Source organism: Gallinula chloropus (assembly GCF_964237585.1).
Source record: "Gallinula chloropus genome assembly, chromosome: 1".
Taxonomy (NCBI): domain Eukaryota; kingdom Metazoa; phylum Chordata; class Aves; order Gruiformes; family Rallidae; genus Gallinula; species Gallinula chloropus.
Window position 1 is genome coordinate 15,002,245 of NC_140085.1, and position 12,971 is coordinate 15,015,215.

The window sequence follows — 12,971 nt, forward strand, 5'->3', positions numbered from 1 at the left end:
CAGAATGGTTTATTCCTTGAGAGATGAGAATGGCAATGCTTGGCTTTCTTTGACATAGCTTCAGAATTGTAAGTCTATGAGAGTTTCCATCAGAGGAGTACTTGGCCTAAACCCATTAGGGCCAAACACCTAAAAGGTCTTTGAAAAATAAAAACTTTATTCAAAGGAAGCTTTTAAAAAGGGTAGAGACTGCCAACAGTCTAATAGCTATTAGTACCTACAGAAACACAGGAAATAAGACAGTTAATTTGAATTATATAACAATACTTACAGGCTTTTGTTGTGGAGCTGTACTCACTACAAAGAAAAAAAAAACAAACAAATTTTTAAAGATATTTTTACACAACCAACTATAAAAGCATAAAGTACTAGAAATCATGTAAAGATATTCTTAACTGAATAGAAGGCACTGATTATTTTATTAAACACAGTTTTTTACTCTTTACATCATTTGATGTCTCTGAGCACCTGGAAGAAGATAGCATTAATTTATGCTCACTCTGTTGTGGTTGGTGGAGAGTTAAAGTCAGAAAAAAAGTCTAAATCAGCCAAGAGTGGACAGAAAGCCTGAAATGACTGCAGAGTTGTCACAGATGAAATGTATATAGTTGGCTGATTGAGCAGGTATAGGCAGATTTTCAACAGTTCAGGGAACATAACTAAGACGACTGTTTTGCACTCAACAGGAAAGTCAAATACTCATACTTCCTTTGTTCTGAAAGAAGGTAGTTCAGTTGCTAGAGCTGGAGGCATGAGTAAGCACACCAGCACAAACAAAGCACCTCCAGCATGGACCTCTGCCTAAGCACCTCTCAGGAGGACACCGTCAATGACTAGAGGTCTGATGAGATATCTGTACTAACAATGAAAATGCACACAACCCAAATAATCAAAAGAACAAAAATAACCAAATATGGGAGACAGAGGCAAAGGGGAAGTGAGAAAGAGGAACTGAACGGGGGAGGAGAACCTCTCAGGAACTTCTTCAGACACATAGGCATATGGCAATTAACAAATGCAAAATAGAAAATGGAGACACTTGAGACTTCAGAGTTCTTTTATAGGTTCAGCTCCCACTTCTAAGTTCAGAGAAAAAAACTACTTGTATGCCCCTGAAAGGACAAGGTTTTCAGAAGGATTCTTAAACTTGAGTACCATCACTGCTCTAAAAACGTGAAATTATGCAGAACCTATTCTTGAAGTGCTGTAAAGAAAACACATCATCAGCTCCTGTGTGCAAAGTCATAGATTTAATTACAATTTGCTAAGAACAAAGTGTGATAAGAACTCCATCAATGCATTCATTAAGTTAATATTTATTTTAATGTCAGGAAGCAAAATAAAGGCTGCATGAACAAAATCAAGTTACTTCCCACACAAATAACATACAGTCTCTAGCTACATGAACATACATTATATAAAATTTAATGCAATATATTCCCGATTTGTAAGATTTTGCATCTTGACTTACCTAATGCTGTGAAATATTTATGGATTTTGTTCCTGATATAGCAGGTATTTTATTATACCTCAGAGATTTTAATCTGAAATACATTTTCTGCCAATATTACAAAGATATTTAAATATTCCTATTTCTCTACTGCCTGTAGCTGATGTGTTGGGGATTGGCAAATAAATAGCAACCATAGTACTAAAGATCACTAGAAAAGCCACATTTCCTCCTTGCTTGTCTTTACTGATTTTTATGAACTTCTTTACCTTGTTTTTTCCTAGCTAAACATAACGTACATAATGTTTCCTATCTAAACATAATGTCCAGTTCCTATCTAAACTCTTGGCAATTTTAACATATAAACCATTTCACACACAGTGAGGAGAAGGGCTTATAACGAATGCAGTTAGGGACAATAAATTCCATTTTCAAGGGTGAAAAGCTATGGAATCTCTAAGACTTTTCACTGCATTCTGAGAATAAGTAATAACTGTTGAGAAGGTAGGTAATTTCACAAGGATGCTGATGAACCTGTAGTGGAACTATCAGGTAATTTAGGTAAGATTATTAATTATTGCCAATATTAGACATGTAAGGCTCTAGAGCGGCTAAAACTTATGACATTAAAGCTTGTAAGGCAGGAGAGTAAATTTATACCAATAAATGCTTTTCTGCATCTGGGGTCCCCAAAACCTTGAACATGCAAACCTGAGAAGAAAACATCTCTGTGACAGCAGTAAGAATTGATTAGACGTGCATTTACACACAATTATTTAATATGCTTATTTTCATTAAACAAAGTATTGTTAGCATTAATATACTGAGAAAACTTGACTACATCCCATTTGAATACAGTGTCATACCTGCTGAGCCAGAGGGGGGAGGAGCACCAGCTTTCTGCCACTCGGTAGCTTCAGCAGCCATTCTACGAACATAGGCATCATCCACACACATCAAAATGTTTTCTGGCTTTATGTCAGTATGTATGATCTTGCACTTGCTGTGTAGATAATCTAGACCCTGAAGCACCTAATTACAAAAGGATTTTTAAAAAATAAATATTTTAATTACGCAGATGAATGTATTTATTAGTAGCACAGAGATGTTCAACTGATTGTCTGCTCTCCATATGTGGCCTGACAGGATAATTTATTTAGCTCGTAAACCCAGTTATTGAGACTTTGATGAGTAAGAAAAAGGCTGGATGAATTGTCTTGATGACAGCAACCTGCACTTGTTGACTTCCATTTCCTAGGTGCTTTTTAGTTGACCTGCACACGTGTCAAAAAACCATGATACATCTTTCACTGAAAAGGGAATTTGGCTGCTCAGTCAGAAAGGCTGATCCTCATTGGTTCCTTGTTTAAAAGGCAACAACAACAACCACCAAAAAACAACAGCAACAGCAGCAACAACAACAAGCCAATCAAAAACTACTGCAAGAACTACATACTATATCTGAAGTCTGGTTTGTGAATAACCATCTTAAAACTGATTATGTATTTTCCCACTAGTCTTTCATACTCTCTGGAGGCTAGTAGGATTCTGCTAGTTCCTATCAAACCTGCATATCCAAAATTTTTAAAATTTATTCTGGGACAAAAATTATAAGATACTTTTACATAATGCAAGATTTCTCAAATTCTGACTGGAACAGAAATACAGTAGTTTGTGTGAGTTTATAAGTATTTTAGGTAAGGCCTAGATATGATAAACTGTGGAAGTCAATTATTACAATTATTCAGTACAGAATAAAGTCACAGTGTAAACCAAGCTATTGCTATGATAAACTAGATAAAAACTGTAGAAAAACATCAGCTAGAAAGAAAAAAAAGGAGAAACCTAGATAACCCCACTGGAAAGACTTCCTTGAATTTTTAGTGAATATCCTACAGTAGGAAACAAACCTCCAGACTCAGGAGGTCCAGCTACAAGAACATCCTGCCATTCTAGGTACTTTATAAATAAATTAGCTAGCTCCTTCCTCTCAGAAACCTTTACAACATAACTAGGAGCCTGAACCTTTCAAGGAAAACCTGTTGATTCAAAACAGCAGTACAAGAAGACAAAGACATAAGCCCACCACCCAGTCCTGAGCTTGTACCAAAACTGGTACCTTGATCCAGCACACAAGGTAGCTCCAAAGAAAAGTGGTAACATGTGTATGACAGTTACACTCAGGCTAATGTATCCTAGAAACACCTCAAGTACACAGCTCTGCTTTCTCCAGTTCTGGAGCTAGACTGGAACAGAAACCTTTCTGAAAAACTCACTTTATATGGCTATAAAAAAACTGTACATTGACTTGAGTAGGACTAGTGAGTTCTTGATAAACTGGATTTCTTACCCCAAGTTCTAAAATATCCTTGACTACTTGCCAGAGCAATTGAAAGAACATATAGTATGTCTCAAAGTAAGAAATGTTAAAGATTGGTTTATAATGGGAAAGTAGTTAGTGGTTAAGTGATTTCAAATTTGAGAAGAGGCATTAACAGCAATAGCAACATAAAGATGGATTATAATAGTCTCTTCCTTCCCTCATTACACTACAGATCATCTTACAAATTACCACTCAGTGTCTGCAATTCTGAGGCCAAGAAAAGAAAAAGGTTCCAGAGTTCACTGAAAGCGATAAAGTCAGAAGAAAAAAACAGCTGTTTCCCTTGATACATAGAAGTTGATTTAAAACAAAACTTGGTTTGCTATTTCCCACTTTAAAAAGATAGCCTGTCCCACTACTACATAACAGTGTTAGGGTGGCAGTTTTGTCTTTTGGCTGGGGGGGGGGGGGGGGGGGGGGGCGGCGGGCCGGGGAGAACGCAGAATATTTTGTAGAATCCACATCAGTTCCATGACTTACCACAAGGACCATGCTGCCAGAATTGTGTAATTAGAAAGAATGTTCCTAGCTGTCTTAAAATATGGATCAGACTGCTTCATTCCAAAAACTCAAAGTGAGTATACCACTAAACCAATAAGGAGAAGTATACTACATGGACGTGCTTTGCACCACACTCTGAGATGATGGAGAACTAGGAAAACACTCCTAGTTTTTAGTTATCTGACCACTGAAAAAGGCAAAAAATGAAATGGGACTCTGAAAAACAGTGACAAATCCTGTCACTGCAATCAAAAATGTAAATTATAAGGATGTATTTTTTTCCTTGTAAAAGTCACCTGGTTAGTTTCACATCAAGAAACTCATCTTTCGCAGTTTCTAATTAATGTTCACTTCTGTTTTTTCTTTTTCACTCAAGAAGACATATCATACTGACACATTAAACAGTTTAGTTACTATATTGTAGACCAAAGCATAAGTGAATTTTTTGGTTCAAATCCACTGTACTTGTTTCAGCATCAGTTTCAGAAATAATCTCTCACAAGAAACTTGTTACATATTTTACAACCCAATGTAAGGATTCCAGAATTAAATAAAAGGACAGTTTTAATCATCTCCAAAGCAAATATAAGGAATTGAAGCAAGCAGCCCTTTTTTCACTTCAGCATGGGAGTTCATAAAACTCTACCCCAGGAGAAAAAAATTGCTTGAAACTGAAATTATATTTATTATTAAGAAACTAAACTCTCAGCTGTATTTTAAAATAAACCTAATCTTGTCACAATACTCAAAAGTACTTAAAAATTGAAAAAATATTTCCCAAATCATAGCATAAAATTCCTTTCCAATTGTAGCATGCAATTATAACACTTTCTGAAACAAAGTTGTTTGCCATACAGTAAGAACAGTGTAAAAATGGAATTGTTTCATGTTCAAGTTTCATGAATAAACATTTACAACAAGGTTAGCACAAGTTTTGCCTAAGAATAAGGATCTGAATTAAGTTTAATGAGAAGAACAACCTGGAGTTCTTAGCTAGTCCAAACACAAGTCGAAACAGTTCATTCCAACCTCACAAAAATTAACCTTTTTTAATCTTTCAAGACTAACTTGCTCCTCTTTTTTCTGCTATCAAGTGCTTGAATTACTTGGAATGTTTAGCTCTGCTTACATTAGGCATAACTAGTCCAGCAAAGCACATCTCCAACTTGTCTCCACACTGTGACACAGGTCACCCCATGCTGAGAAACTGTCCTTGACACACTCTAGAAATTTCCTTGACTGCACAACAGAGCAGATATCAAGGTGGTTAAAAGTCCCCCAAAAGAACTAGCTTATTCCAGCTGCCTAAAGAAGGTGCTTCTCTCATCTATGACTGAAATCGGCAACATTCAGCAGATACATACCACGGGGTCACTCTTGTCCCCTCTGAACCTCACCCGTTCTACAGCAGAGTCAAACATTCAAGCTCAACTCCTCTTCCCTGGTTATCCTTTTGAAAGTGTCTTTCTCCCACTCCTGCTGCTCTCCAAGCATCTGAGCTACCCCATGCCACACCTCTGCACTCACACTGAAGCTATGCTCTGTGACTGTGTATGGATCTCTTACTGCTGCCCTCTGCTCCCCATGCTGTACGCATTTGTATATACCAGTTGAGTCAGGTCCCCCCAGTCATGACAATCAGAGGAAGCACTGAGAGTCACCCCAATAATTCTGACCTCCAGGCCCCTGCCCTTGCTGATCCCACTTCACACTGCATTGTGGTCACCATCCCTGAAGATCCCACCTGAAAGTCCAACTCTGCTAGGTTAAAGGAGCCTGTTGGCAAGGATGCCGTGAAGCTGGGTTCAGCTCTCACCTTCCTTCCAAAAGGAGATTATTCTCGGCTTGGATCCATTCAATGGTCTGGCTTACAGCCTATTTCTGCAAACAGGCAGCATAACTGAGGCAAGAGTAAACTGCATCAGGGAGCTCCTAAACCTGGCTTTGCTGCTAAACCCAGTGGATCAAAAAAATTACATCGTAACTTCTCAGGTTTTGGCCAAACTCCAGGACAACATTCCAACCAAAGCAGAAACAAACAAACAAAGACGTTTACTGAAAACAATGGATATTTATAAGCACATGTAATCCAAATATGCACGTTTCCATTTCTTAACAGGCAGCTCAGTTTGGCTGGAGTGCTGCATTGTTACAGCTCCTTAATTCTAGTGTCTGAACAGCTTAGTTATGGAGAAATTAATGGACCTAAAATGTCAACTGTTTACTAACACCCACATCAGTCAGGTTATTTAGCTAATTCTGATTAAAGACCTGATAGTTTGGTATTCATGAGTTGACACATAATAATAATTACAAAGAAAGTAACTATTTTAAGAGATCACATTAATAAAATAGACCTAATGTTGATGAAAGACAAGTTACCCAAGTGCCAAAATATTTGTCATTTGTAGGTAATAACCGCACGTAGATTAATAGCATATACAAAACCAGAGAGATATATGATTTTTCCTTGCTGAGACATTATTTCTTCTTAAGATCACCTCTCAGCAATTTGATTTTCATAGTATAGTGAAAACATATTTTGGAAGAACATGCCCTAGTGAAACCTTCTGAATTGCCTCCTCCTTGGCCCTCTGACTCTACAAAATCTTAATACTGATGGACAATTTTCAAAGAACTTCTCTTTAGAAACTATTTTTGCCAGTTTTGTTCAATTTTGTAAGGATAATATATTATTTCCCACAATTCTGACATTTTATTTTCCGGAAGATCTCACATGCTGTGTCAACCAAAACTGCAATTGAATATGAATACACTTACATCTGTGAAAAAGATTCATTGCTTCAAATTTTTATTTTCTAAAGCAGCTCAGGAAAACTCCTTCATCAGTGGAAAATCCCAAAACCAAAACAAAGCAGCATGCAGAAATGCAAGCTGTCTAGAAAGATGCTTTTGCAAAGCACTCCCCTGGGATTATCAGTAAAATTATCTTATCTTAGATATTCATTAGTAAAAGTTCAGTTAAAATATCTTTATTCTAACCTTCAAATTATTAATAATGGTGGGAAAAAACTCATTAAAAATTAACAAATCTTACCTGTCGAATTATACTTTTTACGCAACGGATTGGAAGGCCTTGATAATTGGACTTGATTATCCATTTTAGGAGATGATGTCCAAGTACTTCAAAGACCATACAGACATCTGGGATTTAATTAAGGATAATTTCCAAATAAACTTGTTGATGAGATCAACACAAACATTTGTTTGCACATTGGCAAAGCAATCATCACCCTGTTCAGAGGGAAAAAAGTTACCCCTAAAACGAGCAGAACACAGTATATTCTTTGGAACAACATTTCAATTATATACAAACACATATAAGAACAGCACCCAAATACAGAACTAATCAAAACAAAAGACTAATTATGCAAATCTTCTCAGTTATTTCTATATGTTAACAATAGCATTACAGTGAACAACAAAATAGGTAATCATAAAATATAAACTAATTCATTTTTGTTTTCTTTGAAACAGTTAAAAGCACTGACTTGGCTTATTATCTCTAGTTTCTTAAAAATTTAAATGATATGAGTAAGTGGTTTTAACAACAAAAGACTACACAGTGTTTTAGAAATTAAACCATGCTAAACACCTTTTTGATTAGGCTCAATTAAGAATCACTTCACAACAAAGACTACAGTAGTAAGAGAAGGAATCTCTTCCCACCTACAGTTTTAACTGCAGAGAATAGTGGCAATCACCAAACTCAGGAACAAAGCAAATGCAGAACTCAGAAGTGACATGCAAAAACCACAATGCCAAAAAGTTTAATTTGAGCCAGCACCTACTGTTGGTCACCAACAGAGACCCAGCATATCCATATATTCAAGCTAATAATAAGTTTTACCATCACAACATACCTGCAAGAAATGATACAATTTGGCCATACTGAGTTACTCCTCAGACATGAGCTGGGAATAACCTTAATGTCACTGGAAATCAAGAAGAATGTTAAAATCCTTACATGATATTATAACATTGAAAAGAATAAAGTAATACAAATAACAGAATATTAATTAATAGATGGATACTGCAAGAAAATCTCAATGGAGGGAAATTAGACAGTCTGCATCTCAGAGACCGTTCACAGGGAACTACATTGTTAGGGGAGAAATCTTACTTATGTTTTTCTAAGTTCCATTAACTAGAGACTTGGCAATGATCTTAGAGTCACTGTCTTGTGTCAAAGTGAGACTTCCATTGTCTGATGGTCTATTGTTTGCATTCTTCTTAAGTAAAGCTAAATGAAGTTTTAAAATCTACATCCCTTATGCTGGAGTTAGACCAAAGTTAAAAGGTCTCAAGACCCGTCAAAGCACACTAACATTTTGACTGCTGCTGTTCATCTCACTTCATGTTCCTTAATTCCTGTATTAGAGAGAGCAAACAGACATCTCTCAATCATATCAATCAAGTCTACTCAGCATACCATAAAGCTGTTCCATTCAGAAGAGGAAACAGTCTTGGTTGCTTTACCACACAAGCACTCAATGACAGAAGTCACTAGTAAAGCACATGGCTATCAAAAAGGATGAGCAGAACGATTAGCTCTTGCAGGGCTTATTAACATAGCCCACACAGTGAAGTTGCAATGCTACATCAGTACAGATTTCAGAAAGGCAAGACACTGCAGCATTCAGAAATGAAATTTAGGACACACGCCCACAGTCCTTCAGACCACTGCTGCTGCAGACTCTCTGAGGCACATTCCTGCCATTCCTTGCGCTTACAGAAGTGCTAAGCCTTGCCAGCAACCAGAAGAGATGGGGGTGTAGGGAAGTGAATAACTGAGAGGCAAGGAAGGGGAGAGCACCAAGGAAGAAGATGCATGGAGGAATGGCAGAAGTAGACAAAAAGAGGGAGTGCCAGGAGAAAGAGAAGTGATGTCCACCTGAAAAAACATTGCAGTGTTTTGCTGGGAGGACTCAGACAAACTCAAGGCATGCTCGGTACTGGGGAGGCAGCTGGGGCGGGGAGAAAAAATATAGGAGGCTCAGAGTTTGGAGTAGGTATTTGAAAACATGGTTGTTGTCTGATTTACTATCCCGGCCTAAAGAAACATTAACTGTAAGCCAGACTGCGGACAACAAAGAGTTTGGGAAAAGCTGTGCATTAACTATTAGGAAACAAGCTTTGCAAACCCCACGATCTTCCTACAGCACCAACACCCCGACACATAAGCATGTTCAAAACGTCCTCCAGCAAAAATAAACTTGAAGCCCACCCGCAGACATGTCTCTCATGAAACACCCTTTGAAGTAATTCAGGGAATGTCTGAAAGGGGAACACTGAGCAGAGCAGCAAAAGTGAGTGCAAACATAACATTAATCAGCTGACAGGCTTAAGTACTTAAAACTGTTCTTTCTTGACTAAAACCCTATCTCTAACTATCTATATACAAAAACACATTACAGGACCACTTAGAAATCTGATGAGGATTAAAGACTAGTTAAGGTAAATCTAAGGCCCTGATAACACAGAGCACTTCTGGATCAGCAGCTGTTAGGCTCTATAGTGTTCAATTTATGCTGTATATTCTTTGGAAATAAATTTATTACTATTATTTATTAATGTCTGTTTGTGTTGGGAATGTTTCCTTCCTTTTTTTTTTTTTTCCCATTTTTCTCTCCAAATAGGTGTTCTGGTGTGTGACTACCTGAATTTTTAGTTTAAAAAATGCTCTGTTCAAACATTTATTAAAGCTTTTCTGAATACCCAATGCAGGCAAATCTAATAATCTACTCTCACAAAAAACAGCAAAGTGCCCAATTTTGTGAATTCTGTTATTTCCTGAAAAAAATCATTACTCCAATCTTTTTAAAATGTACAAGTAGTCAAAAATTATCCGTTCAGTGTAGCATAACACACATTGCTAAAATCCCTCTGCTATAAACACCTATTAAAGCTCCTAGGAGAAAGACCACTGTTTTCAGACACACAGTGCAGGCCAATGGCCCTGCACGTTCCCAGCTCTGAGCTGCACAGCTCTTTACAAGTTTCCCTGTGTAGAACCTCTGCGACATTTTGTGGTATTAGCCATCCAAAGGATTCACCCACTTCTCTTCTGTCTTGCTTTAACTTTTAAATGTATTCCATAACCAATAATCAAGTCTTTATGAAGCATATGTTGTTTTAAATTACAGTCGAGGAACAGATACATGGTGACTTGCCCAAAGGAAGCTGGAAACAACAGAGCATGGAAAAAAATCCCAAATTCCTGTATTTCTCTCAACCTGTTCAATTCAGTAGCACTAATATAGTACCAATATGGCATTTTTAAAACAGAAACAAACAGCAGCAAAACATTAAAAATAGTTACCTGCTCCCTCCCCGTAAGAGCCTATACCAAAGACTTTTTTTCCCCTAGAAGATAAAAAGGAGTTGATCAAATTATCAATGCAACCAATTGCTGCTCAAAAAACCAATGCAACTCAGGATGCACAAATTGTTCACAAAAAAACTCAAAGCATAAGATATTTGGTGTTATATTTTCACTGGTGGCTAGAACTTTGACACAATTCCAGCTGTCATTTAGATTTCAGTCCAGTCCTCTGCACTGGTCTAAAAAATGTACTTCTCAGTGAGACAGGAACATTTGCCTTCCACAAAAAACAACTTCTGTACTGCCAGAGTTTTCAACATGAAGGTAAAACTGAAATAGACTAAATCGATACCAGCTGTCCAGTTTCAATCTGTTAACAAAAAGCTATCTGAACCCTTATTTTCCACTAGTACATGGTCACTTTCAGTTTTGTCAATTTGTGCTGTGTTTCAAAAAGATAGAAGTTTGGGCATGCTCTCAAAATATTATCATTAACAAAATTTACTCTTCACACCTTGAAATGGCTCTCACCTTTAATACAGATTTATACAGACATGTGAATCTTAGCAATCATTTTATGAACATTATTGGCAAACTTCTCTGTTAGAGAACAATTATTTCTATGTATAGTTATTAATAGATTTTCTTATTCCCTACTCATATTAGTGTTTTGTAATAAAAACAGTATGTCAAAATTTCTGATTTCTAAAAATAACTTCAATTACTCTTCAATTGTACAGCTGTCAGCTGAAGACCTGGACTACTTTGGTTGCATTATTTTTTGTGAATAAAGTTAGACAATAGAAATATTTAAAAAAATACTTCAAAATAAGCATCTCAGCTTATAAATCAAACCAATGTATTTCTGGCACAACAAGCAGCACCAACTCTAACCAGGGTTCTTTGCCTCACTGTGTTCAATGATTTCCTTGATCACAAGCTATTTATATTCACATTGAAGTGAATACTAAAAACTCTATGGTTTATTTTAATTCAGTTTAAATTGATGAGGAAACCTAGGAAGAAAACAGACTACATTAACTTCACCTCCATTTAAGCAGCTTTCTACCATGCCAGCTGACCACTGAAGCCAAGAAACAAACCTAAAATGGAACAACCAGAAAGCAGTTAAGACCCCATTCTGTAAGTGAGAATCTTGTCCCCATACTCTCATTCTCGCTCATCACAAATCCACGGGGTTCAAAACTAATGTCAAGAGACAGATGGAGTTGATGAAAACTGCTTGCACACTTCTCCCTTCACTAGAAAGGACTAGATTATTCCTTTCCTAGAGGATGAGAGTTGGTGAAGAGCATCTCAACCTGATCTGCTGAAGACCGAAGGCACATCACTGAAATCAACTTAGCATTAAGCTTTCTAGAACAGGAACTGCTTCTTTGTCTGGCAGCATGACACCATGAACAATGAGGTCTGTTATTAGGGCTCCAAGACACAACAAGCGTACACACAAACACCAGCTGTAACAGTAAATGAATGAACAGTAATATAATAAGCTGCTAAAATATCTAATATAATTAGAAAGGATAACTACTTTAGATCAACTCTAGAATCAAATACATTCACAGAAAGAGAATATTATTCCCTGAGAACAATACTCAGTCACATTTCACTTCATTCTTTTTTTTTCCTTTTCTTTTTTTTTTTAAAGGAAGCATTCAAATGCCAAAAACCTTTGCCAAAAGTGGTTAACACCTAGCCAAAAGAGGATCACATAAACAAGTGAAGAATCTCCATGGCATCACACTTCCCACAAGAAAAAACAGATTCTTCAGAACACTGACACTTCCTTTCTCTTTACTAGTCTAGAGCACAATATATTTCCTGTAAATCTCAGTTATTAAAAATCTTCTCAGCAAAATTCCAGTTTTTACGTAAACTACCTCTAGTTCTAGCTGACCATGACATGATTACATGCCAGACTACTCTTTGCATCTACATATAATATGGTGTTTCTATATTACAACTTTAAAGTAAAACTAAGTAGAAAAAAAGCCAGAGCTAAATGCTTACTTATCTCAGTAGATCACTTTTAATGAAGATGCCACGTTTTCAAAAGGATACGAATTCCATTCATTCCAGAAATTTTGAAGTCATCAATTAGCTGTACAACCATATCCTTGTTGGGATCATTAGGGTCACTTTCACGAACCTAAACCAAGAATGGAAACACTGACATTTTAGGAAAATTATCACTTCAACACAGTAATTAGCTAGCTTACCATGAGAAATTAAGCAATACTATGGAACTTCAGAAATCATGCTAACACATA

At 36.7% G+C, this 12,971-nt stretch overlaps 1 protein-coding gene across 2 annotated transcripts in view; it reads right to left on the reverse strand.

Moving 5' to 3' along the window:
• SRPK2 (SRSF protein kinase 2) overlaps positions 1–12,971 on the reverse strand; it is a gene marked incomplete at its 3' end in the record, with an annotated part of 97,190 nt that overhangs the window by 27,083 nt on the left and 57,136 nt on the right. For both annotated transcript variants that reach the window (XM_084267933.1, XM_084267932.1), the window contains exons 5-8: positions 12,763–12,850; positions 7,393–7,499; positions 2,317–2,482; positions 272–297 (exon numbers count right to left, since the gene is read on the reverse strand). In XM_084267933.1, coding sequence (XP_084124059.1) covers positions 272–297; positions 2,317–2,482; positions 7,393–7,499; positions 12,763–12,850 — 387 coding nt within the window. The remainder of the gene's footprint in view (positions 1–271; positions 298–2,316; positions 2,483–7,392; positions 7,500–12,762; positions 12,851–12,971) is intronic.